The sequence below is a fragment of the Lepidochelys olivacea genome (assembly GCF_965140295.1).
Source record: "Lepidochelys olivacea isolate rLepOli2 genome assembly, chromosome: 1".
Lineage (NCBI taxonomy): Eukaryota > Metazoa > Chordata > Testudines > Cheloniidae > Lepidochelys > Lepidochelys olivacea.
Window position 1 is genome coordinate 259586155 of NC_140411.1, and position 27877 is coordinate 259614031.

Consider the following 27877-nt stretch of genomic DNA (forward strand, 5'->3'; position numbering starts at 1 on the left):
TCACTTTATCATTTTCTACTTTATTACTTCAAATTAACAACCACGATAAAGCTCAAAAAAGTCCAATATTTACACAGGAAAAAAGTACAAAATCCCCCCCCACCCCCAAAGTTCTTCAGGTTTTTTTTTTTCTTCTTCAGTTTTTTTAAATTACAAAGTAATAAAAAGTTTTGCTCTTTAATTAAAAAAAGAGAGTAAGAGGGGTAAATAAATTAGGGAAAAAAAACCAGTGTTAAATAGAAAGGAATAAAACCAAAAATGAACCCCCACCACCCCCCCACCGGCTCCACATTAGTGTCAGTGCGCCAGCTACAGGCCATACGTCGCAGCGGTGATCATCGCATTTTAAAACCCAAGAACCATGTGGTGTCTTGAGTATTCCTAAAATACATTTAAAACCACTAAAGTGGGGGGAAAAGGAGGTGGTCAGGGATTGTGCATACGCACTGGGATATCAGATCTTTTATTTGGGGCGGGGGGGGAGCTGGAAGAGGAAAGCCATCCCCTAAGTTTCTGCACACCCCTCTCTTCTCCTCAGATCCCACACTTTCCCCTCAGTAATTAAAACAAAACAAAAACAAAACCTAACATCACATGCAGCCTGATGTAAAAGACCCCACCTCCAGTATGGGAAGCGGATTACAATCTCCCTGTCCTTCAGCTTCACTTTCACCTCCTCCGCTCAACCGTGCACCCCCTCTGAAAAGAAACCCTTGGCATGCCAGGACCATGTCTTATTTATCCATGCCTGATGCGTCCGCTACCTCCCCACATGGTGTGGAGGTGCCACTGGGGAAAAAGGATGCCTGAATAAGTGGCAGGCCTTTCCCGTGACTCCTCTCACGGCTTGCTATCCATTTCTTTTAATGCTTGTAAACACACAATTTCTACCACCAGCCATGACTGGAATAAGGGATTTCCTACCTGCCCAGGAGATTCCTGCAAAACAAGTGCAACCCCTCCCTCAAAAAGAATTTAAAAAAATTGCATTAGAAACCACTTGATCTTAAAATCAACCAAAATTTTAAAAAGACAGGAAGTTGTTTTAAAAACAAAAAACAAAAACAAGAGCAGAGTCGAGGGAAGGTGGGGTGCAGTCAGCCAGGAAGACGGTGGGCTTGGGGGAAAGCTGCACAAAGGCAGCAGAGGCATTTCTGCAGGGTTCCCGCGTCGTCGGCTTCTCGTAGGCGCTCGTGTTGGGGAACACAGGCGGCGAGCTCAGAAACGTTTCATGCCGGCACGGGGGGCAGCTCATCTCCTCAGTGTTGGCAAAAAAACCAAACAAAAAAAAGCTGTTTTGTGGGGTTTTTTAAGTTTTTTTTTGTTGTTGTTTTTGGGGTTTTTTTGTTTTTGTTTTTTAAAAGAAAAATACAGTGAAGACACTAAAAGAAAGAGGGGGAAGAGAGTGTTAAAGAAAGGAGGGCTCCCTGGCCATCTCCTATGACGAGAGCTTGATACCCCAAATTACAAATTTCTTTTTCCCTCTCCCCACCCTATAGAGAAGCCCTCAGAACTATTTCCCATTTAAAGATACACGCACCGGTTTCAAAAAAAAAAAAAAAAAAAGAAAAGTCTACAAACAGATCTTGCCTCTTACAGTGCATACCCTTCCTACATCCCCACTCAGCACTATCACACTGCCTCAAAGATGAATCAGGAGAGCACGAACTGGAAAGCAACAAAATGGCTTTATGGACTTACAGCCTCCCCCCCCAACCCAGGCACGGGGAAGTGGCTTTTACAGCATTCCCACCCCCCAGGAGCAATGGAATGAACTTCCAAAACCCACACCGCCACCAAGCGCTGCCACTGAACCAGCCGTATGGATCGGAGCACCACAGTGTTGCTCTCCATCCCCAGCCAACGAAGCTCAAGCATCCCATCCCCAAGACCAAAGGGCATCCCCCCAAAGATAAGAGAGGGAAGGGAAGTGCACTGACCCACTACAGCGGCACTCAGGCTTCAGGCCAACAGCTGGCACCAGAGTCTCAGGGCACCAGCAACCGGGCATTGGGGAGAGCACTCACCTAAGCAAACACTGGTCCGGGGGCATCTTCTCCTCACTTCCCAAGGTGATCAAATGGCACGCTCGTCTGGGAAAGAGCAAGAGAGTATGAGTGGACACAGGAGGCAGAACCAGAGACAGGGTTGGGGAGAAAGCAGGAGACAAACATTCCCCTACCTCGATGTGTTTGTTGGTTCCCGCCTCCCTCGAAACCATTATTGCCCAGGAGCCAGCCTGAAGGACACTTGCTCCAAGGGAATCCTGAAAGCTGGGCTAGGAAGATTTCATCAAGTACTAGGCTCTGGAACCACAGGGGGCAGGGCAGGGGCCTTACATAACAGTGTCCTTCTTGTGGGAGTAGAACAACCCCTTAGTGGCTGAAATCCAGCTCAAGAGTTCAGCCAGCAGCTCCCGTGGCCCCTTTTGGGTCACTAGAACTGCAGGTGATCTGGGGCACGGTGTGGACAGGCCGAAGCCATGTGCAACAGGCAGGGACTCACCTGTGACGCTGAAATCCGTGACACCTCTTGCCGCCCTGTGAGGTCGGAGGAAGAGACGTTGGCAGGAGCTCCCCTGTGTAACCTCATGCTGACCTTCCGCTCCCTGTCCACCCGTGAGATCGCCCTGGGGGACGTGTTTCCTGTCAGAGGGAAAGAAGTAGAAAATAAGAGAAATGCGTTCAGCACCCTCAGCTTCCAGTTGCTCCCAACACACCCTGGGTTTGCACGCGCCTTGGCTCCCTGCCCCACTCACCGGACTGTTGGATTCGGGCAGCGGGCGTGGAGGCCATGGGCTCGGCAACGTTGCGAAGGCGGTTGGCTGTGGCTCCAGCAGGGGGGCCGGGTGGCAGCGCCCGTGTGGCGGAACCCCGGAGTTGCCCCATCCTCTCTTCTCGCTCATGCTCTCGCCGCTCCCGATCCATGTCCTCAGGATTTCGGGCTGCTCCCTGAAAGACAGATACCGCCCCCCCCCCACCGCAACAAGCTCAGCCTTCAGGGCAAGTCGGAAAACCCTGTGCCCACCCATGCCAAGAAACAGGCCTGGCCCAGGGACTAGCCAAAGAAACAGAGGGGATCCCATCTCTCTAGAACCTTCCATCCCATGGGGAGGAGGCTTCTATCTCCTCCTTAAGGAAGCGAGCGAGGGGGAGATGCGTGTTACTGTTTAGACTGCAGTAGCAGCTACAAGGTGCTAGGTCAGAGGTGGGCAAACTTCAGCCTGCGGGCCGCATCTGGCCTGCCAGCTGTTTTAAGCCAGTCCTCGAGCTCCTGCTGGGGAGCGGGTTCTGGGGCCTGCCCAGCTCCAGTGCTCTAGCCAGGGCGCAAGGTCAGGGGCCGCTCCACACAGCTCCTGGAAGCTGTAGCATGGCCCCCCTCCGGCTCCTATGCACTCCAATGGCTCCACTCCAGCGGGAGCTGCAGGGGCGGTGCCTGCGGATGGGACAGTGTGCAGAGCCACCTGGCCACGCCTCCGCATAGGAGTCTGAGAAGGGACATGCCACTGCTTCTGGGAGCCACTTGAGGTAAGCGCTGCCCAGAGCCTGCACCACTGAGACTTTCCCCACACCCCAACCCCCTGCCCCAGCCCTGATCCTCCTCCCACTCTCCGAACCCCTTGATCCCAGCCCGGAACACCCTCCTGCACCAAAAACCCCTCAACCCCAGCCCCACCCCAGAGCCTGCACCCCAACCCCCTGCTCCAGCCCCAATCCCCCTCCCACCTGCCGAACCCATCAGTCCCAGTCCAGAGCACCCCCCTACACCCCAAACTCTTCATCCTCAGCCCCACTCCAGAGGCCGCACCCCCAGCCGGAGCCCCCACTCCCCCTCCCCAGCCTGGAGCCCCCTCCCATACCCTGAGCTCCTCATTTCTGGCCCCACCCCAGAGCCTGCACCCCCAGCCAGAGCCCTCACCCCATCCTGCACCCCAACCCCAATTTTGTGAGCATTCATGGCCCACCGTACAATTTCTATTCCCAGATGTGGCCCTTGGGCCAAAAGTTTGCCCACCCCTCTGCTAGGTACTTGCCAAACACAGACAGAGCCAGAGTCCCAGCCCCGAAGAACGTACAAGGCTGCAATGGGAGTGTCAGACCTGATGCCCCAGGGATAGCAGTAGTGATTCCCAATTAATGCTGCTGAGCGCCCCTCCTGCTACCCAGGCTGCACGCCTGTCCCACTTACTGCTCACTAGGGACGAGCACCTGATGTGCTCTCAGCGAGCGCTGTCAGCTTCTGTCCCCTGCCCTCCCCAGGGAGTACCATGCCCCTCGCAAAGGCCTGTGCCACTCACAAATTTGAGCATGTTCCAGTCAAAGACATAGTCGTAGGAGAAGCCCTGGCGGTGGAAGAGGTTACGGAAGAGCTGCCGCAGGTACGAGTAGTCAGGTTTGTCATCAAACCGCAGTGAGCGGCAAAAATTGAGGTAGGTGGAGAACTCAGCTGGAGAGAGAGAGAGAGAGAGAGAGAGAGATAATGACTGATTGTTAAACAACTCCACCCTGACGAGGCACCTCCATTCCCCCACTCCGCTCTCCCTGCAGCAAGCCTCAGGTACAGCCACAGGACTAGGGCCACCCCCCAAAAGCATTGCTTCAGACCAGAGGGGCATCAGTGCAGAGCCACACAATATGCACCTTCTCTGCTAAGGAACGCTCTGCTTTGGCCATGGAGGACAGCCAACCAATCCTTCAGGGGGAAATCCTTGCTCGCCTCCCCTCTTTGGCTGCTTTTCAAGCCAGAGGTAGCATGCAGGTTGTATGGGATCCCCAGAGGGGAGAACAAAATAGGCAGAACGGAAATTTGGGAAGCAGGTCCCATGTGGGGAAAAAGTGGCCACAGCAGTCCAGAGCAGCATGGGCTGCACACTGGCATCAGTATCCCCCACAGATCCAAACACCTCAGTGTCACTAGACATCAACAGCATGAGCCCCGAACCTTCTTCTCATCGCAGCCTGCCTCTAAACTGGGCCACCTCAAAAATACCAAGACCACCCAAACCCAGCTCCCTAGGGATTTCTGTGCCAGGACTGCAGTGCCACAGTTCTCTCATCCCTTCCAACTGTTACCATTAGCAATGCGCCAGGTTCCTTCCCCGCCACCCCCTGTACTGCAGTGACATGTGCCATGCCTCCCGCTGCTATAGGGGGTCAGATTCTGTAGGGTTCCAGCAGGAGACGAGGAGCATACATGCACAGGTGTATTATGAAAGTACCCATCAGGAGCGCACAGCACTTACAAGGGTACCCTTTGCAGAGCACCTCAATGGGTGTTGACATCTTCTTCTCACTGATACGCTCATACTTTTGGCGCTTGGTGGCAGCCTTGAGGCCCTGCCAGGGCAGCGAACCCAGGTTGAAGTACATGAGCACGTAGCCCAAGCTCTCCAGGTCATCACGGCGACTTTGTTCTGAAGGAGGAGGAGGAGGAGAAGGAGAAGAGAGTTACACATGGGCAGGGAAGTGAGATGTGCCTGGAGTTGCTTAATTAGTCCCTGTGGTCAGGGGCAAGTAAGAGGAAACAACAGACCACCTCCTTTTCGCTTCCAATACACAACCAATTGCCCACCTGCTTCAGGCTCAATTTTCTGTGGAAAGTTTAACCAAAATGGTTCAGTCACTTCAGAGAAGGAGCTTAGGGCAAACCACCACATTATGTATTTTTTTTAAAACAAGAGCAAAACCACCTTCCAAGCACTTTTTCTGAGAAGCCTCCATAATTCAGAGCAGGGACCTGAAATTTGGTATTGGCGGGGGAGGTTCACCCTGGTGTCAAGGATGTGCCTCTTGCCATCCCATGACAATTTGCCCAAGTTTTCCAAGTTATAAGCCTCTGAATAACTGCAGTTCACACATTCTCAGTAGAGACCTGGTAGAGTTTGGCAGCTAAATTCTCAGAAGATTCTCTGCACTGAGCAGGTTCCTAACCCTGGGCTGCTGGAGTGGAACAGGACTTTCCCTTCGATGGCTCCTCTCGGCAGCTGGGGACCACTGTGGCATCAGGCACAGTAACTGAAAGTGGTGAGACCACCTCTCCTAGGCTCTCGATCCCTGGCTGTCAGCAGCGAGAGCAATGAGGAAGAGAAGGCAAAAGTGGGCCAACTAGAACGTGGCGAGGTGAGGAATGGAGGGGTGGGTGGAGAGGGACACAGGGAACAGAGTCAGGCTAGGAACAGAAGGGTCTGTAATCACTGACGCACACGCCCCCACAGTACCCGCAACAGAACCCTGGAACCCTCAGACTCTACATTTCTCCGCTGTCGGGAAGTAGCTGTGAAACTCACTGGCAGGGTGTCTCTCATCCCCCACTAGTGGGTGGTCCGCACAGAGGATAAGAACCTACTACTGCTACTATTTACTCTGAGAGTTCAAGTGGTGGAGGTCTGGGTTGTGGATCTAAACCCTGCTGATGAGCCAAGCTGGGTGTCAATATGGTAACATGGATGGAATTCCTGGTTTTTCAATTTGTTTAAAACAAAACACCATGTTAAAAAGATCTAAAATAGAAGAACATTAAGGTTGCAAAATCAAGCTCTCAGGCATTAAGAAATATCAGAATTAAGGTTGCCTGTACAACTTTAATTTGGTCCTCTTTGAGTATGCCTTAGCAGACCATCTTTAATGACATGATCACATACTGCTTTTTGCACAGGGCCCCTGCCCAATTCAATGTTTATTTTTGATCCTCTACATTTAACATGCAGCCCAGGCCTTACTGGCTTACTTACACAGCATTCAAACCTTACAAAGTTATTTGTTTCCTTATAGGCATTTCTATGGTGTTCTCTCCATGGTATCTGAGTATTTCGCAAACATAAATGCATTTATCTTCAAAAATGCTCCTGAGAGATTAGATGGTATTATGCCTATTTTTGTGTGTGTGGGAAACTGAGGCGGAGAAAGAGTAAGGCCCAAAACTTTTTCAGAGTACTTCACGCCTTATATGTTCGAAACACAGCTCCCATTGATTTGCAGGAGTGCAGAGTGCTCACAGCTACAAGTGAAATCAGGCCTCAGCTATCTTTGGTTGGGCACTCAGAAAATGAGAAACACACAATACGTGACCAGGGTGGCATTCAACTGTCTAGCACATTATTCCATCCTCTCTTCCTGAAATCCCCAGCTTAGTTCACTGCACGCCTTCCAACTTCAGCAACAAATTAAGCAGGTGAACTACTGACCAAGCCTCCTTCCCTACAATTCTGATTCCTCCTCAGAACAGATCTATCCTGTGCACTGAGGGGGGCGGTGGTGTCCTCAGGAAAAACTATAATACAGTCTCTAATTATATGATCATATACTAATGCGGACATACCAAGGACTGAATTAAGGTTGCACAGGTAATCTTAATACTGGAAATTCTCAACTCTTGAGTGCCTGACTTTGCAACTTTCACATTAAGAGAAAAAACAAAAAAGCTACATTATTTTTAAATTGGCCATGTGAAGTGAGGCCCACGCACCGCTTGATGGCATTTAACTTTTGTTCAGATGCAGCGTTCAAGTCCAAAATTTCAGGGAATGTTCTAAGCATCACTGGACACAATCTTGTTGGTTTTGGTGTGTGTAAAAATCAAAAAAACCCAAAAGGGAGAAATGGAGGACACATGGAGACCACTGTTCCCTCTAAGCTGTGCGTGCGCGCACACAGATCATAGAATATCAGGGTTGGAAGGGACCTCAGGAGGTCATCTAGTCCAACCCCCTGCTCAAAGCAGGACCAACCCCCAATTTTTGCCCTGATCCCTAAATGGCCCCCTCAAGGATTGAACTCACCATCCTGGGTATAGCAGGCCAATGCTCAAACCACTGAGCTATCCCTCCCCCAAATCCTTAACCCAGTGCACACGGTGAAACACCGCATGCACAAAAATTTGCACAGAAGAAATTTTTTGCACACACAGCCTGTCAGAAATTAGAGGGAACATTGATGGAGACCCTGGCACATGGTTAGAAGAGCCAGCAGCTTCAACCACCTCTGAAAAGGTCTATAGCTCCAACAGATTGATGGCTGCCATTAAAACATCTTCCAGGATATTGGTACCTCCTCCCACCAACGCACAGTCTTGGCTATGCCCGTACAATTTAAAATGTTGACCTCCTGAATTACTTAAATAGTAATGGGGAGGAAATAAATGAGGGTTCACAGAGCCCCTGGCATGGGGGCAGAGAATGGAATATATAAAACCCTGGCATAAGAAGAAGGGGCAGGGAGTCTACATAGGAGGATGGGAGAGAGTGGTAAGGAGCCCCCGGTGAGTGCAATGAGCTAGGCCTTTCAAAGCAACGAAGTGTGCAAACCTCTAGTATCTATTATACCAATGCATCCCCTGCCCCCTTAACCCTGCCCTGAAGGGGCACCATGATTGGGAGAAGTGGACGGAGGGCAATATGAAAAAAAGTCTGATTTGTCTTTAGAAAACAGTTTAATTTAATTTGGATCCATAAACACTAAAACCACCGTAATCATAATGGTGGGATTATTTTTTGCGTGGTGTCACCAGAGGGCAGAAGAACAAATTTTCAGTTATGAAGAACAATGGAGAAGTGACCATTAATCCTTAAAAGTACACCTGTATCACTTTAAAGCCTGTGCACAACATTTCGGTGAGTTTTAATTCCATGGGAAGTTTGAAGAGGCTGACAGGGCAGCCCTAAGGTTGTTTTGGTGCCCTGACCGCATTTCAGTAACTTAACATGTTTAGATTTCTTTTAAGTGTAACTTAACTGTGAGCTTCCTGGGTTTATAACTCTTGGTTGTGGGATAATTACAACAGCCCTATAATGTATATCACCCTAAACTGACAAGTACTCTCAACGTTAACAGTTTCTGCCTGGGAATATATATTAAAAGAACAAATAAAATATAAATAAGATTGAACAGTACATCAATCTGACAATATAAGACAGCTTCAACCTTCGCAATATCCTCATTCATCCTAGCCAACTGAGGACATGGGGGGAGGGATAGCTCAGTGGTTTGAGCATTGGCCTGCTAAACCCAGGGTTGTGAGTTCAATCCTTGAGGGGGCCATTTAGGGAACTGGGGCAAAAATTGGGGCTTGGTCCTGCTTTGAGTAGGCGGTTGGACTAGATACCTCCTGAGGTCCCTTCCAACCCTGATATTCTATGATTCTACACACTCTCAGGAACATTTCTTAGCAGGCACACTTTTAGTGTTTACAATAGTCACTTCAGCCTCACAAGATTCTTGAGAGGTAGAAAAAAAATCACATCTCCGTTTTACAGGCAGGAAGCAGTGGAAGAGAAGGATTTACTCATGGTCTCAGAGGGAATCAGTGTCAGAGCTCGCATCATAACTCAGGAGTTCCTGGTTCCCAGTCCTGTGTTTAGCCTACTACATCACACTTCCTCTCTGTGTTTTACTCATCTTCAGCTCCTCAGTCTTCCCTTGGACACCTGGAACAGCATCCACACACTCTCCAACCTACTGATCCTCTTCCTCTCTACAAAATAACCTCTTCCCCACACCCCCAGAAAGCCCCCAAAGCCAATCTGTACCTTGGAATGAAATATTCTTTCCGTTCCCATTTCTAAGATTGCTATCCTACTTCCATGCCAATTCCCTCCCCCTCACAGACACAGGCTCCTAGTCACTCCTTCCCTCCCCGAGATGGTGCCCAGACAAAGGCTGGGTCAGGAATTGACAGCAGGGAGACCAAGTGCCTGAGCAGAGGGAGGCTATTTAGGACTTGCAGCAGATAAGATTCATGAGCTGACCTGCTTCCCTGCAGCCACAGAGGCTCCCCAATTCCCAGCACACTGCTACTCACCTGACCCTTCCAAAAGCTATGCTACTTCCATGCGTTTGTGACTGGGATAATCCTTGGGAAGGGAGCCAGACTCCCCCCAACCCCTGTTCATTCCTCACCAAATTATGTTCTGATTACAAATTTGTATCAGATTTTGTGAACTCTGAGGTTGCACAGCCCAGAACTAGTGTCTTTAATAGTGCATGAAGCTGGAAATAGTGCCAAGGACAGAACCAGCAGAAAAACAGGGCCCAGTCTGATGTCATCTATAAAAGGAATTTAGGGTGGTGGCGGGGAGAGTTATTACTCTCATGCTTCCCATACTCACTATTCAGACAGAATATGCTAGGCCCCTTCTGTGTCTGTCTCCTGGGCACCCTGGGTGTCTATTTCAGACGTTACACGCTCTGACGGGCACAGGGGATTCTCATCCCCAGAGCATGTGAAAATTGATTGGAATGTATGAGCCAAGGGCCACATAGTCAAACGACTCCCCTGGTAACCGTGGAAAACCTCCCAGATCTCCCCACCCACGTTTTCACCCCTAGTCTCTGGGAAGGAAAGGGAAAAAAAAAAAAAAAAAAGCACTCCATACACTGGAATGTATGATCCTTAGCTTGCAGAGTCAAATATAAGGCTCTCATTTGATTGCTATTCCACTCAAGGGTTCCTCCCTTGCCTCTCAACTACATGAAGGCAATGGTAAGACCAAGTATTTAGTAACCGAAACAGTCAAATTTCAGAGTGAACCCCTGGCAATACTGTTAACTCAGAAACATATGTCAGTTGTCCAGTGGAGAGGTCTCATGGACTGGGCACAGCACTGGGAGCCAGGAAGTGCAGAGTTTTGATTGTTGTTCCGACACCAACTTCCCAGGCAGCCTTGGGCATGTCACTTACCCTCTCTGCAACTCCACTTGTAAAATGGACAGTGATTCTGGGAGTTGTTGCAAGGATTAATGTTTTCAGCTTCAACATTTTGTGCAGAGTGCTGTGTGAGAGTTACAAGTTTATAGCATATGCAATCTGCCCTTTGAAGAGCAAACAAGATCTAAACATTCAGCAGGATAGGCAAGCCAGACTCAAGAATCAAAGGCTAAAGATTTAAGACCATGGTGGAAAATTAAATAAGCAAAACAGACATATTAGTCCCACATTCACTCAAGTCTGACAGAGCAGCCCAAAAACCCAGTCCCTGACAGACACAGTACATGAAGCACACATGAAGTAATCCCAGTGTGGCAGTTACCCTGGTTGTGGGAACCCTGAGTAAGCAGCACACTGAAATTATATCACACACACGCACACACACACACACACACGTGGCCAAAATATGGTCCATAGGGTTCTACCAGGCTGGCTATATTTTTAATATGGAGCGGAAGCCAGGAGAGACCTTCATACTCCCAGCTATGGCAATGCTCTCTGTTTTGATACATAGCCTTCAAAGGCTGCAGCTACATATTATTAAAGATGAAGGCAATCAGAACCTCCTCTATTTCTGCAGAATAGGTCCAGACTCTATGGCTTCTAGAAAATCAGTGCCAGTGGAGAGGGGAAAGCTTTCCCCGATGACTTTGGGGGCCCAAGCCTTCAGTTTCTGGAGGATTTAAGTTCTTAGCTCATAAAAAACTGGAGAAAACCTTCCAAATATGAATCAAATGTAACCAACAGCTGCCTTCCCGAGCCTGCAGACAGATAGCTTCAATGCTTCTGTTGCTCACAGCTTTGCCAAGCAGCATCAGCATAGTTAAACAAGAGTCTGATCATTTTTATTGTGGGTATTCAGAATTCCATGGGCAGCTGTGAAACTGTCAAAGAATCATGTCAATTTCACCCTGCTATTGACTGACAAAGTTATGCCTAAGGCTGCAAGTCTGTCATGGAGGTCACAGAAGTCACAGGTTCCATGACTTTCCGGGACCTCTGTGATTTCTGCATCAGCCAGTGCAGCCTGAGCAGCCCCCTGGGGCCAGCCGCACCAATCGCTGCTGGGAAGGTCTTGCGCCACCACGCCCCTCTCCCACCACCACCAGCAGGAGTTTGGGCTGAAACAGGGGGTTGGGGGGTGCGGAAAGGGGTGAGAGCGCTGGGCTGCGCTTACCTCAGCAGGTTCTCCCTGGAAGCGGCAACATCCCGTTGGCTCCTAGGTGGAGGCTCAGTGCACTGTTTCTGCCCGCAGGTACTGCCCCCGCAGCTTCCACTGGCTGCAGTTCTTGGCCAATGGGAGCTGTGGAGCAAGTACTCGGGAGGGGGCAGTGCCTGGAGCCCCGGTGACCATGCCTCCGCTTAGGGGCTGCAGGGACATGCCGGGAGCCACATGGAGCTGGGTAGGGAGCCTGCCAGCCTGACCAGCAGGGGCCCTGGGCTGCACAGCCCCCCCTCCCCTCCCCCAGCAGCAGCAGGGGTCCTGGGCCACCCATGTGTCGTTCCCCGCCCCCCCCAAGCACCCAAGTTTTAGTCAGGGGTATATAGTACAAGTCATGGACAGGTCACAGGCAGTGAATTTTTGTTTACTGCCCGTGACCTGTCCATGACTTTTACTAAAAAATACCCGTGACTAAAACGTAGCCTTAATTATGAGCAACTGAAATCCAGGGATTAGGAAGGAAACCACTATGCAACCTTCACTATGGCACCTGCTGCCCCTCCCACGATATTGCAACCTACAGCACATGGCACACACAAAAAGACATGCAGAATCCCCACAGACATGGGCACATGCCACAGCAGGCTCACCAATTCCCAAGTGGGTGTTGATGGAGGCGTAGCGGGCCGTGCCAGTCAGGTTCTTGTTTTCCCGGTAGGGGATGTGCTGGTGGGTCCGGGCGTCTCGGTACTTCTTGGCCAGGCCAAAGTCGATTATGTACACAAGGTTGCCCTTTTTGCCAAGCCCCATGAGGAAATTGTCTGGCTTCACATCCCGGTGGATGAAGTTCTTGGAATGAATGTACTCTATACGGCTGATCTGGAGCGGGAGGGTGAACACAGCAGGAGAAGTGGGAAAGAAGCTTGTTATGACTGTATGAGTTATAACCCTCACCCTTAAAAGAGAACATGGTCAGATGGGCCTGGCAAGTATCAGCCATGGGAGTGGGCTTGAACTGCTAGCTTTCTGGTGCTCTGCAATGAGGGTCACTGCCCAAGAAAGGACTCTTCTCCCCAACTCCTGGGAACTGAAAAGCAGCTGAATTTGGAAACATCCATTCCCACCAATGCTCCCCCCCTTCCTCAGAGGGGAAGTTGCCATTAACACTCCAGGGAGGGAAGGGAAGAGAGTTTGGCAGGAATATTAAGCTTCAGGGCATTGAGCCAATCTTTAACTATTCAAGACCAGGATGAGACCTAACTGGATGGGGAGGGGCATAGATTATCCTACATCTGCCTATTTGAGGGTCTTAACCTTCCTCTGGGACTTCTGGTGCCGACCACTGCCAGAGGCAGGATACTCAGCTAGATGGACCTCAGGTTTGATCCAGTCTGGCAACTCCTATGAGTGGGTGGCCTGGTTCTCCATCCTCTTCAAGAGCAAACACCCTGGAAGCCACTTGAGCTCCCTCTCCATCTTCACTCAGACAAATAGCCCGGGGGTACAGCAGCTCAGAACTGCTACTGAGTGGAGTGGGCAGGAAAAGCCAAAAGTAAGGTATGGGGATGGAGCTGAGGTGCTGACACCTTTGGAAGAAACTCACCATCTGGTCTGCCAGGAGCAGAACAGTCTTGAGACTGAACTTGCGGGAGCAGAAATTGAAGAGATCCTCCAGGCTGGGTCCCAGGAGTTCCATCACCATCACATTATAGTCACCCTCTGCCCCACACCATTTAATGGAGGGAATACCCACTGCGGAAAGAGAGACCAACCCCATGAATAAGAGGTAGACAAGAGACATCCACAGTGATTCCCCACCTCCCAGAGTATTCCTTGCTGAGAAGGGCATATCCAACACTGAAGTACCCAGCAATAATTTCTCTCCCTCCTCCCAAAAATACCCTGGAACAATTTCTGCTTTTACTTTCTTTCTAATTCAGCTGTTTTTTGCTTTTCCAGCAATCGAATGTCTGCTAGTTTCTGTTCATGCTCAAGTTGCAGTTTATTTGCTGCCTTTTGCATTCTAATTTTTTCTGCATCTTCTGTAGCCTCAGGTAGGGCTGCGCTCCTGCCTCCTGATCACTGGCCATTAACAGATCTCTCAGTTCTTGATTTGTAGCTTTCTTTCTAAAGCTTATCCCCTTTTCTGAACACAAATCTTCCAGGGCTTTTTTTGGTAAGGCCCTCATATGCTCTTCGCTCACCCATTGCAACTGCTCTTTAATAAACCAAACTCTCACTACCAAAATTCAAATTTGGATAGCATGGGGTTCTGACCCAAAGTTTAATTGACCTGGTTCTGTGGATCCTTGCACAACTATGCTACTGTGATGGTGCTGCCTGTGGGAGCCAGCTGAGGTCACTCAACCAGGGTGAGCTGCAAACAGAAGGGGCAAACAAACCCCAAACACTGGTGGATATTCCAGTACTTAGATTTACCAAGTCAGCACAAAACAGCTTCTATTGTACCTCACTGGTTACTCAGAAGTCCAAATAATGCAGTTCCCTTAAAGTACCCAGCCTCAGACCTCCATCCAGACATGCATGTCAAACACTAGGCATGGCAACCTCGCTGATCTCACCTCCTCCCTGCATCATCTTGTAGAACTTGCTCTCGATGTGGAGCTGGGGGTGCTTGGTTTTAACACATTCCAATTTGATGGCAACTTCTTCCCCAGTGGCAATATTGGCACCTGGCATAGGAAAAAAGGGCAAAAAGCTTAGAAACATGCTTGGAATTAAGCGAGACACCCATGATGAGCTTTATGCAAATTCTACGCTGCCACCACTGCAGAATTTGTCCTGGAATCTACTCTTTGACACAGAATTGTGTGCCACAGTTTAAACTTTCATTTTAAAAATCACAGAGTGTCTAGCTCTTATGTTTGCAAAGAAAATTTTAAGGTGACAAAATAAAAGGAAGCCAGTGCCGACAGCCTGGAACAGCAGTTCTGAAAAGTGCAAACTGCCTCACTGTATCAGCAGGTTAAGTCTACAGTGACAACGTGTAGGTCAACATGGTTAAAACAATCGAGACTGAAATAATTAAACATCCAACTAATGTGCATATCCCACAATTCCAAACCGCCTATCAGCCCAGGTGACCCCCCCCACACTCCACAGTGTAATTATTGTTCACCAATACAATTTGGGATATGTCAAAGACTTTTTCATAAGTGTGAAGAAATAAAAGGAATGCAATAGCAAAATAAACCACACAGGGACTCCTATATTGAGGGTATTTCTATATTTCTGATGTAAATAATTTTTAAAAACACTGTATTTTTAAATTGAGGCTAGCTGCCACAGAATACAGGAATCTTGCTGCGGAGTACACCGGGCCATCAGCTGAGATGGATTTTCTGTTGGCTGTGGGAGGAGGACTGAAGGGGAGAGGGAGGAGGGACATTCCATCCCTTCCACATATTAACAGAGGAGGGGTTCCATTTGTTTCCTGCCATCCTACAATGGCAAGAACTGAAAGAACTGTGCATAGGCCACAAGAATGACACCCCAGACCTCTCTCTAATCCCAACCCACCCCTGCACTGGAATTAGGGACTACTAAAATTTACACAAACTAACTGCCAGTTGCACAGGGGACTGGCAGTCAAAACTTTCGTAGTGATAATCAATGGGTTTTTTTTCCTCCTGCTGATAATAACCCATCTTAATTGATTAGTCTTGTTACAGTTGGTATGGCAACACCCATTTTTTCATGTTCTCCGCGTATATACATCTTCCTACTGTATTTTCCATTGCATGCATCCGATGAAGTGGGTTTTAGCCCACAAAAGCTTATGCCCAAATAAATTTGTTAGTCTCTAAGGTGCCACAAGCACTCCTTGTTTGTTTGGTTTTGGGTTTTTTTGCTGATGCAGACTAACACGGCTTCTACTCTGAAATCAGACGATGGAGTCAGAAGGAAAGGGATGGTAGGGGGAATTTATTCAGCCATAGGAATAGAAGAGACATGGACAAGATAGTATACCAAGTTGGGGCACAGCAAAAAAACAACTCAAACAAACCTCTGGCCTTAAAGCTAGTCTTGGCAGATAAAATTAATTCTTGCCCTCCACTCCAGGCTTCAGAAAATACAAAGTCCCTGGTGAGGGACACAGAAAGAGCACCTTTTATCTATCCATCCACCCGTCGCCACCCCTCATCCGAAACTGGGACCAAGTAGGGAGAAAATGGTCGAGAGAAAAAAGCACCACTTGATTTCCTCTCCCATCCTAGATCCACAAGATAAAGCAAATGCCTCCAGAGTCCATTCCCCTTGGGGCAGTTGTGGAGAACACCAATTAGCTTGAGGCAGCCTGTTAGCAGAAAGGTGTCGCCGAGACACTACAGTATCAGGGCTGAGACAGACAAGTTGGTAGGAATTTGTGAGAGACACAAATGTCATTAGGGGCCAGGAGGGACAGATTTATGAAGAACAATTAAAAAGAGCTAAATACATATCTTGTCAGAGACAACTAAGCAGGGTGGGGAGGGAGAACGGGACATGACAACAGCCTGCAAATATTTGCAGACTGTAAACACCAAGGAGAGCGAGGAATTATTTCTGGTGCTCTGAGGGAGTGGAAATAGGATCAACAGGATGAAATTAAGAAATATTTGTACTCAATATCAGGGGTTGGGGGTGTCGGAGGAGAGGCCTTCTTGAGACTCATTCGGCCAAGGGTCATTTTTGGACACAGACAAATTCCATGTTTAAATTATGGTCTGTGAGCCAGGTGTAAATTTAGGACCACGTACTCCCTACACTTCACAATGGAACCCCTCCTACTAATTTCAGTGGGGAGTTTGCTCAAAGATCAAGGTTACAGCATAACTGTTGCATAGTCACTAAGGCCTTGTCTACCCTTCAGATACTGCAGCAGTGCATCTGTACCCCTGCAGTGCTTCAGTGAAGACATTACCTACACTGATGGGAGGGATCGTCCCATGGGGTAGGTGATCCACCTCCCTGAGAGGCAGTAGATAGGTCAACTCGAGAATTCTCCCATCAACCTAGCACTGTCTAGGGTGTTAGGTGGGTTTAGCTGCATTGCTCAGGGTGTGGAAGTTTCACACCGATGTAGTTATACCAACCTAATTTCCTAGTGTAGACCAGGCTTCAGCTTTTAATTAGTCATTGCTTGTTCAGTCACTTAAGGCTTGTCTACGCTACCAAGTTTTGTTGACAAATCTTATGTCGACACCCAAAAGTCGACAAAACAAAAATCGCCAAAGGGTGTTGACAGTTGCTCCCTCTGTTGACAGACCGTGTCCACATTGGGGACACCATCATCAACAGGGTGAGCAATGCTCTGTGGGTATGTATCCCACCGTGCGGTATTGTGGGAAGGAAGAGCTGATCGCTGCGCATCTTGGGAGGATTCTCTCCCAGTTCTCCCACAGCCCCCTCAGCTGCCAAGAGCAGCATCACAAGGAGCTCGGTGAGCTCTCCGTGCTGAGGAAAGGCAAAGCAGCACAGCAGCCGTCTGGCTGCTGCTGCTGTGTTCCTAGTGCCGGGCAGAACAGGAGCATGCCAATGATTTGCTCTTTGTCTGTCCCGCAAACCAAGCAGCACACAGATACTTCCCGCAGCTTTGAAAGGGGAGGGGCACATCCCAGCAGGGCAGCAGAGATCAAAACACTGAGCAGAGCAGTCAGGCATTGTGGGATACTGGCAGAAGCCAGTTCTGTGGACAAAACAATTAGCAGCGTCTACACTGGCTTTTTGTCGACAATAAAGGGAGGGGAAAAGATAAGTCTCTCGTAGGGGTGGAAGGTTTGTGTCGCCAAAGCCGGACGTTTTTCGCGACAAAAGCCTATTGGAGTGTGTATGCTCTTGCTGTTTTGTCGCCAAAAGGCAGTTTTTGGTGACAAAACTTGCCAGTGTAGACAAGCCCTGGCAGATTCATTATTACCCAACGGGAAAACACTTAAGGCTATTTCCAATTTGTCTCTCTCTGCCTTCACCTCAACTCTCTTCCTTTCATTCCTCTCCATTTCATTCCCTGCAGCAACTCCCTGTTCCCTCCCAACTCCACCCACTAACACAACGAACTATGAAAGTTAATGCTGACACTTAAAAAAAAAAAAAAAAAAAAAAACACCATGACAGCTTAGATTCTGCAAAACCTGGACATGCCAGTTAGGCAAACATCTCAAGAGGGCCATACCTGGCCTTCAGGCCCAATGTTTTCTAAAGACTGCTCCAGAGGTGTCAGTCTCCCATGGGAAGTAGAAGCAGCACCACTGCTTGGGGCATTTTAGAACTAGACTGGACAAAACACTGGAAAACGTGCAGCAGGGAATAATCCTTTACTGATCAGGATGACTGATTAAACGCTTTTCACTCAGAGCCCTGTACGTCTTCATAGCACTCTGTAGGCATTGGCTGATAATCCTCACTGCTGAAGTAGATGCATATCCTTTCCCAGACACAGGCATGGAGAGGCTACATTACTTGCTCAATGCTAGAGAGGGAGTCAGCGACAGACTCAGGAGAAGAATTCAGGAGTTCCTGGCCCTTTGCTCCATGCATTAACCATGCACCCTCTTTTACTATCTGATAGACTTGTGGAAGTTGCAGGCTGCTGACATCTCTGATTCTACTCCTTCCCCAGAGGTTGCTCCTAGTGTTTCAGACACAAATGCTATTTAGACTTCTAGCTTCAGCCATCAGAGAGATTTAGGAATTATCCACAATCCTACATAACATCCACCCCCAGTCTCGCTCAGCTGTAGGGGCTGTCTGAATTCAGAATTCATTTGTCTTGAGCTTTTTAAACTGGGTAGGGAGGGGGGAGACATCACCTGCAGAACAAGGAGACATTCTCCACAAGGGGTCCTTTTAGAGAAGGAACAGATGTAAAGAACTAAGATACAACACCCATTGAGGATGGTGTTTATTAGCTACATTCTTCCCTCTCCCCACATCCTTCCCCTTCCACCACCTTCTTTCTTGCCAGCTTAGGGTGGGAAGAAAGGATGGCCGCTGAACAGATGGGAGAAGTCAGCTAGGGCAAGAGAGAGTTAACAGGCTGCGAAACAAAGGGAACTCCCTCCATGCGAAGGAGGGGCATGCAACCAGGAACTGTCCAAGCACACACCACCAGTGTCCCAGCATGCTTTGCCTGCCAGTCAATCCTCAGCTCATACTCCTTTCTATGGTTCCTCTCTGAAGCAATCCAGTCCCTTCACCACCACAATCTCACTGCTGACTTGCGATAGCTCCTGTATTCCAGTCCTGGGCCCCCAACCCCAGTTCTGCTAATGCATCTCACTTCTGACTCATACAATCAAAACCACTTCCTCACCAAGCCCATTAAAAAGCAAACTGCACGTTCTGCAGAAACGTTTACACACCCATTGAATTACAGAACCATGGAAAATAGTTAAGGCCCACTGGATTGTCTGGGCCATCTCCAGCCAATGTAGTGCTGTTCCCCACGTCCTCAAGATGGGGAAGGGGGCACCATCATTTGAAATCACTCAGTTTAAGATATATGTATGTGCAAGAGGAAAAAAATATTGCCCGTCTTCCAAAAAGTGATCCATGAAGTGCATTTCCCACAGCACCATTGCTTAGGAGAAAACACACTGCTGCACGTGTGGTCAGGTGAAAGGGGAGAGGTCAGGAGTTTAGCTGTACAAACCCAGGCTCTTCATCTCACACCAAGACAAAGTTTATTTGTTTCACTTCATTCCCTCTATCCCCAGGCCACAAAAGAGAAATATTAGGCGAATCTAGTGCAGCACTGACAGAGATATTCGTTCATGAGGGGAGGGCCTGGGTACACTACAGCATGCCTGATCCCAAGTGGAGGGATCACCTAGGCTCCAACACAGCCAGCTAACACTGCTTAGTGTTAAGCAACTTGATTGAGTGAAAAACAAATTTAAAAACCATTCCCCTTTTGCCTATCAAGACAGGGCATCACAGCCTCCACTGCCTTGCCTAGCTGTTACCACTCAGGACAGAGATCTTGGAGTCATCGTTTTCAGTGAACTATCCACATCTGCTCAATGTGCAGCAGCAGTAAAAAAAAAAACCCAAAAACCACCTAACAAAACGTTAGGAACCATGATGAAAGGGATAGATAATAAGACAAAGTATCATAATATCAATATTTCAATCCATGGTACGCCCACACCTTGAATACTGCATGCAGTTCTAGTCACCTGGTCTCAAAAAAGATATTAAAAATGGAAAAGGTTCAGAGAAGGGAAACAAAAACGATTAGGACTATGGAACAGCTTCCATATGTGGAGAGATTAAAAAGACTGAGACTGTCCATCTTGGAAGAGAGACACCTCAGGGGGTATTATAGAGGTCTATAAAATCATGAATGGTGTAGAGCAGTGGTGCTCAAACTGTGGGTTGGAACCCCAACGGGACCCATTTTAAGGGGTTCGCCAGGGCTGGTGTTAGACTTGCTGGGGTCCAGGGCCGAAGCCTGAGCCCCACTGCCTGGGGCCAAAGCCCATGGGCTTCAGTCCTGAGTGGCAGGGCTCAGGCTTCCGCTTCAGCCCTGGGCTGCGGGGCTCAGGTTACAGCCCTGAAGCCCTTGTGGTTTGGCTTTGGCCCCCTGGCCAGGGACAGCAGGGCTTGGGCGGGCTCAGGCTTCAGTCCCCCATTCTGGAGCGTGTAGTAATTTTTGTTGTCAGAAGGGGGTCGTGGCACAATGAAGTTTGAGAACCCAGGTGCAAAGAAAGTAAATAGGAAAGTGTTATTTATCCCTTTACATAACACGAGAACCAAGAGTCACCCAACAAAATGACTAGGCAGCACATTGAAAAAAAACAAAAAACAAAAAACAAAAAAAGGGAAGTACTTCACACAACACACAGTCAACTGTGGCTCTTGTTGCCGGGGATACTGCGAAGGCCAAAGTATAACGGGGCTTAAAAGAATTAGGTTAGTTCATGGAGGAAATAACCATCAATGGCTATTAGCCAAGATGGTCAGGGATGCAACCCCACGCTCTGGGTGTCCCTAAGCCTCTGACTGCCAGAAACGGGGATAGAACAAAAGTCACTCAATTGCCCTGTTCTGTTCATTCCCTCTGAAGCATCTGGCACTGGTGGAAGACAGGATGCTGGGCTAGATGGACCATTGATCTGACCCAGTATGGCTGTTCTTATGTTAGTCACTTACGCCTTGCAAAGTGGGCGTGCAACAATTCCAGAATGTTTTACACTCACTTTGCACAGGTGCAGGTGACTACACGAACTCCAAGGGAGTGAAGGATCAGAACCATTATCTCTCTGTATCGCCATCTCCTCACCCACATACACACACGCTCCTGATCTACAGCAGGAAGTACTTACCTAACGCAAAGGGGAGGTTTAGATTGTGTAACATGCTTGAAGGCAAAAGGTATTATTGCCCCTTGTTCCCTGCTTCACTTGGTTACCAACACCATCACCTGAGTTGGCAGCTAACTAGAGGACCACAAACAAATGACATACAGCCATATATTGAGGGGGAGGTAGTGTGCAGGGGGATACAGCAGGGAATCTTACTTTGCTTTTACCCATCATCTTTATTAGAGACCTGGGCAAAGGCAGTAAATAGCCATTCGTGACATTCACAGGACACTACACATGGAGGAGTTGCAAACACCCATGAGGACAGAGAAAATAATAAAAAGGGAATGGAAACATGGGCAGAATATAAAAACTGAGATTCATCTTGGAAAAAGGAGCTGAACACAATATTCAACAGGAGGAACTGAGGAGCAGTAAAGCGGAGAGTGATCCTGTGGCAATAGTGGACAGCAAGTTAGAGCGGAGTTTGCAATGTGATATAGTAGTGGTAGTGCGGGGGGAAGCCAAGGAGATCCAAGGAAGCCCTCTATGCAGAGGCATCACATTACAGAGCACTCATGAGGAGAGCCCTTTGCTCGACCACATCTAGAATACTGTACTGGTTTCTGGACATCTCAGCAGGTCAACAAAATGGAAGGAATTCACAGAACAGCAACAATACCGACAAGTGGCTAGGTGGACTGATTTATGAGGAAAGCTGGAAAGAGCTAAACATGTATCACCTGGCAACATGACAATCAAGGGAGCGCATGATAATCACTTACAAAGTATCTGAAGGGTGTAAATATCAAGAGGGAGGGGAATTGTTTAGGGTGGTCTCTAGAGGGTCTATAACTCGAAGTAATGAGAGAAAAACTGAGCAAAGGGTAAATTATGGCAGTTCTGAAGAAGTTTTTTTTTTTTTTAATCAGAGGGGCTCTATTAAACTGTGGAATAGACTCGCAAACAAATCCCTATTGTTTGGGCCACTAAAAACGGAAGTGGACTGGGGGCAGCATAAGAGTTTGGGAGAAGAATAGACAAGACGTAAGCTAGTATTGGAGGGTCTCTCTTCTTCTTGGGACCCCTCCCCGCCTTCGTCCCTGAGCGACAACAGCAGGAATCATAGCACCGCCTGGAGGTCTTCCTGGTGGCCCTGAACAGCTCTGTGCTCCGACACCCCAGCTGGCGACTGGAGTTATAAGTATCTTTCTACTCAACATGGAGCCAGCAAACCTCCACTAAAGAGATTTTACCAGATCAGTCTCTCTGTCCTGGTATAACAGACCATCCCTTCGCCAAACCACCGCTCCCACAACCAACAATCCCCACAGGTTAACAGACACAAGCTTGTGAGAGGAGAAGGGAATGGGGTGGGAGTCTGACAAACACGATCGATACAGCCCACTTCGTAGCCAGTCTGGCCAGAGACCCAGTTCCTTTCACCACTCCCTAGCCTGAACTGGCTCTTGGCACATCTCAGCATCCTCACTTAAGGAGGCCGCCAGTAGCAGGGAAGGCCAGAGAAGCAGCCAGTATCCGCAGCATAATCCTTGAGGATCGCCCTCAGAATCCTTCCCCACACAAGCCAGCTTTGCCCCATTAGCAGGGAAGGAGCATCACAGAGTTTAGAAGATACATCTTGATGGCTAGACGGGCTAACAGAGAGACTCACCCAGGTAAATGTCTCCAAAGGAGCCACTGCCAATCTTTCGGCCCAGCCGATACTTGTTCCCCACTCGGAGCTCCATGGTTCAGTCGCACTGGGGAGGAAGCAAAGGAAATGCAGAGTCAGAGCAGAAACAGGAACTTAATCTGTACCCCACATGCAACTGCACAGGAGATCTGGAGCTTACTGGCAGGTCCCTTTCCCCAGGGCTGCAAGTTCTGCAGGGGGTCAGGCTTGGTGCCCTAGGGTTTAGTCTCCTGAATTGCCACGTAGGAAAACGGGGATCCATTTCCTGTCCCAGCCCATTGGCTGTCCAAGGCCAGCAGAGCCAGGAATGCTGCAGGGACAAGACCCAAACCCATTTACTTTAGCAATCTGCACAGCCATGTGGGAGAACCAGAGTGAATCCCTGCTCCATCATTTCTTCAGAGATGTGGGGGGGGGGAGGGAGGAGGAGGGAAGGGAACGACACTGGAGTGTTTAATGGTGTGGAGAGGTACCCCAGAGAAGCAGCATTAGCACCAGGACCAGCCTCACACATGGCAGCCTAAAGTAACCTGAACCTGGAAGAGTTCTGGTCTCCAGCATCAGAGACCAAGCTGGCTAGGTACGAATCCCATAGCAAGGAGTCCAAGCTGAGCAAGCAATGGGACCAGCACCCCTGTGGCAGGTGTACTTTGGAACGTACAGCTCTGAGAGACCGACCCACTATTACTAGCAAGTTGTTCCACAGGGGGCTGGGGAAGGAGGAAAATAAATAAATAAAGGAAACGTTCCATTAAAATGATGTCAATCTATGCATTACTTTCCTATTTTAGTGCACTTCAAGGACAGACTGCAGCCTCCATTGCCCTATTGGCTCCCTCTGTCTGCACTACAATACGCCACAGTGGGTGTCCTTTACTGCTCCCTCCTCTCCCTCACCACCTTGGCATGGTCTAGGAACACAAGGCTTTTACCTGCTACCTCTATAAATGCACAGCAGGACACCAGACTCAACCTAGTCACTTTCCTTATACTTCGCTCTGGGTGGAAGGCCCACAACCATGGCACTCATTCCCACCAGAGATCCAGCCTGAGCCTTACCACCTTTAGGGTGCACTGCAGGACCCATCTCTTTGCGCAGGCCTTCGCCAAATGGAGTTCTGGAGGCTCCCCGGCAATGTCACCCTGGATGGCCACCACCTCGAGCTTTCCCCTGTTCAAGTAATGTGGCTCTGTCTAAAGGAGGGGAGGAGAGAATGTGGCTCCTTTTAGAGGATTCTGCTGTACAGTTAGTTGACGTAATGCCATATTATTAGTGTACAGAACGCAAGACGCTGGGTGTATTGGGGATGGGCACCTTGGAAAGGGAGGGAATGAGTCAGATGTTCAGAACAAGGTAAGAGGAACTTTCCTTTGCTGGGGCACAATGCACAGGAAGTATCTTCGAGAGGGGAATGTCTCCTCTGGCAGAGACAAAAAATAATGCCAGTGACAGGGGTTCTCGGCACATGATAGACCCCAACCCAGAGTTGTTTCTCCCACCCCGGGAGAAGGGATTACAGAAAGAGTAATGGATGAGCTGCATTGACCCACAGGAAAAGTTGTCCCACCAAGGCATTCAGGGGGCATCACAAATCCTGAGAGTGCAGCCACTAGAAACCACACACAAACACCAGGAGGTGGAGTCCTCTTGCCTAATATTTACCTAGGTGCCTGGGCTTCTTTATGCTTAGAGACTACAAAGCCCCATTACTATTGAAAACTTCTGCTGAATGAGAAATAGGCACAGCCCTGGGAACAGACCTGCGAGGCAGGTCTGCCTGCGCAAGGGCACAACACCAGCCTCGGTTTTATCCACTGCCTGCTATTCCGAGACTACGACCACAGGTACATACACCTGACTCACCCTCCTGCTCCAGTATAGGAGCAAAGGCACAAACTGCACTAATGACACTGTGGCACGCTGAACCCAGCATCCACTGAGGCCGAGCTTGGCCAGGCCTGGTGCCACGAAGGGTTAGCGCTCTGCTCAGGTCCTGTTCCCAGCGCTGGTCAGCAGGCCCTACGAACACTGCAGAGGCTGGGCCCCATGTCTTAGTGTGTGGAGCACCACCTACTATGCAGGAGACCCAGGTTCCAGTCCCTGGCTCAGACACTGGCAGCTCACCAAAGGCTGTGCCCAGCGGTTTGTGCCCATGCTCAGTTGTGGTTCCTCACTTCCTTGGACAGACAGGGGCAAAGTTCAGGGTCTATTGCACACAAGTGTGCAACAACCCCCGTGCTGACTAAGGAACAGGGTCAACAGTCTCTAAAAGGGAATCCAAGAAGGAAGAATGGAGGCACCCACGGGGGCTTGGGGGAGGGAGGGTGTAGGGAGAGCAAAGAAGGATGGATATTTCCTCCTGTAAATGCATCCCTTCCCCCCCCCCCCCCACTGCAGCATTGGAAACAGAGTCTTACATGGAGGGTACACTGCAGATGGGTACACAGACGGTAGCAGGATGAACTCATACCAAGGGCAAAAACATACACTCACCCCCTGGAACTGCTCCAGGGGTTAGAAGATTTACTAGCTCACCCCCACATGCCCTACAGTTTCCACTTTCTTTTGTAGTCTGGCCTCCAGATCTGTCATAAAAAGACACCTTTGCCCCTTTCCCTCCACCCTGCCAGCACTCTCCAATCAAAGCAATATTCCCAAGGTCCAGAGGACAACCATTTAGTTCTCCATTTAATTCACAGCCCCTTCCCCATAAAAACTTAAAGCAAGTATGCACTCTGCATGAGTGAATGTGTAGAACATATTAATATCCTCATTACACACATACACCTACAGCACACTATACAACCCTAGAAATACTATATTCCCCTCAGTGTTGCATACCCACAGATAGGTTCCAATCCCATTTATGTAATATAAATACACATGTACATACACACACAGGACATTATGTAAACACATGATATGCACACACAAGCTGCAGACCCCTCCCCCCCCCACTTACATGTCAGGACAGGCTATCAGGAAGCACACAAGCCATTTACAAATAAAACAGATAAATAAAAATGACACTACCCCCACCCCACCTGAACAGCTAGGAGACCCGAATGTACCCAGGGATACCACAGGCCAGAGAATATTAAACACACAGTGAGAGTTGACCACTACATAATGGAGGCTGCTAGGCTGAATCTGGCATTAAGGGGAAACTGGGGGGGGGGGGGGGGGGAAGAGAAGCTGGCTAGTACACAGATCATAAAGGCTTTACATAGCTTTTTCTTAAAAGGGAGGGGGGATAAGGAGAGAGGCAGAGAGAAAATAGAATTTAAATAGGAAAAAATGACATTTTTCTTTGCATACAAAATGTCAAATATAAATACAGGTCCCTCTGGCCCCTGGCCCCCTTTCACAGTTACAAAAAAAAAGCAAGAGGGAGATGGAAGAAAACACAACAAATACAGGCATTAAAATAAAATAAAGGGAGAAAGAAATAAACAAGGTAGAAAAATTCCTTGTCATGGTTCTCCACAGGCAAAATACTAAATTAAGTCAGATTCTAACACTGGATTTTTTTTAAAGGCACCAGCCAATTAAAAATGATAACAAAGTAATATTTTCTATCCATTCCTAGCCATGTTCATTTCAGAAGGTGAAATAATTCCAGATAAACAGTTTCTCCCCCTTCCCTCCCCCACGAATCTTTTCAGTGCACAAAAGGAAATACTTATTTTCCCAGCTGATTCTCAGCACCATTCCCCCTCCAACCTCAAAAACACACCCTGTTTGTCAGACATAATACTTTATAAATATACAATGCAGGGGCCACCACTATAGTTTATGGCCACCCCTAAAATAAATAACACCCAGAAAAGCAAGAAGAAGTATCAGTTACTCAGGGCAAAATGTTTTAAAATTATGGACAGATGTTATTAAGAGAAGTAGAAATGAGCAGATTTCCTTGCCCCCTTCCCCAAATACAACAGCCTAGTAACATACAAAGATCTAATCCCACCCCCCCACACACAAAAAAACCCAACAAAAGAGAATAAATTAGAGCCACTTCAACATGCAGAGAGCAAAAAAAACCCTTCACAGCTCTGAAAGGGGGAGATCAGGGCCCCTAAAATGCCCTTGCAAAAGTGGGGAGCAGGGGGCTCTGTTGGGTGTCCCCCCTCGCTTTGTCTCCGTAAAAACGCTTTTGTCCTCCTTTCTTCCAGTTTGTCTTATTTGCCTGTGACACATTCCCCCAGCCCTGTCTCCCTCCCCTCCCCCAGCCTCCTCCTCCTCCTCTCTCAGCAAAAACAAAGAGCCAGAGGGGCTGCCTTTCCCCCCGGATTTGCACCCCAAGATAGATACAGATGCTTGCAATATTTACCCTGTCTGGAAGGGGCCTGTGTCCGGCTGCTGCTCCGCTGGCTGTCAGGAAGGCAGGTGGCTGGGATGGGAAGGATGAAGGAGGATTGGGACAGGGTGTTCGCGGCTGTCCCCGGCTCCAAGCCCGGAGCTCCCTCCTTGTCTCTCCGCTCTGCCTGCCGAGCGCCTCCCTCCCTCTCGCCTGCCCCTTCAGCCTGTGTACGCTGAGTGCTCGCGTCTCTCATTGAGTTTCCATTGAGGCTCAGGGCCAAACCCACTGATGTCATCCTGCGAAGCTCGGGCCCGCCCTGTGAGATTTAAAGGGGCAACGCCGCGTTTTCCCGGCGGGGTCTGGGTTTCTGCACGAAGTAACACGCGCACCCGCCAACGCAAATAGACGAGAGCACACACACCGTACCGTAGACCCCAATGTGCAAACACAGCTGACGCGCACACTCAAATAAACACGCGCATCTTTCTACACACCAACATCCACAGTAGCACACATACCCACCCGGATACATTTAACACTTTTCAGCGACAGCTCTCATTTTACAGACTCTGTGCACTTGTGCTGGTGTACATGACTCCACAAGGCACAGAGTAATGAAAAAACAGACTGCCTGGGGCCTGGGCCTGGGGCCTATGTACTGCAACCCACTGTCTTTCATAACACATACACACAAATCCGAAATATAAAC

At 48.8% G+C, this 27877-nt stretch overlaps 1 protein-coding gene across 3 annotated transcripts; it reads right to left on the reverse strand.

Moving 5' to 3' along the window:
• LOC311511491 (casein kinase I) lies at nucleotides 1-27406 on the reverse strand. Of its 3 annotated transcripts, XM_084612143.1 has the most exons (12): nucleotides 23924-25186; nucleotides 23025-23174; nucleotides 22844-22931; nucleotides 14446-14556; nucleotides 13467-13615; nucleotides 12514-12742; nucleotides 5243-5413; nucleotides 4298-4446; nucleotides 2759-2951; nucleotides 2506-2645; nucleotides 2028-2093; nucleotides 1-1382 (listed from the first exon to the last, which is right to left on the reverse strand). In XM_084612143.1, exons 3-11 carry the CDS (start codon nucleotides 22917-22919, stop codon nucleotides 2061-2063), a joined length of 1251 nt encoding a protein of 416 aa, XP_084468269.1. In that variant the 5' UTR covers nucleotides 22920-22931; nucleotides 23025-23174; nucleotides 23924-25186; the 3' UTR covers nucleotides 1-1382; nucleotides 2028-2060. The 3 variants fall into 3 exon arrangements, with proteins under 3 accessions (XP_084468269.1, XP_084468267.1, XP_084468268.1); XM_084612141.1 differs by lacking the exons at nucleotides 23025-23174; nucleotides 23924-25186 and adding an exon at nucleotides 27199-27406; XM_084612142.1 differs by lacking the exon at nucleotides 23025-23174.
• Nucleotides 27407-27877: the final 471 nt, after the last annotated feature.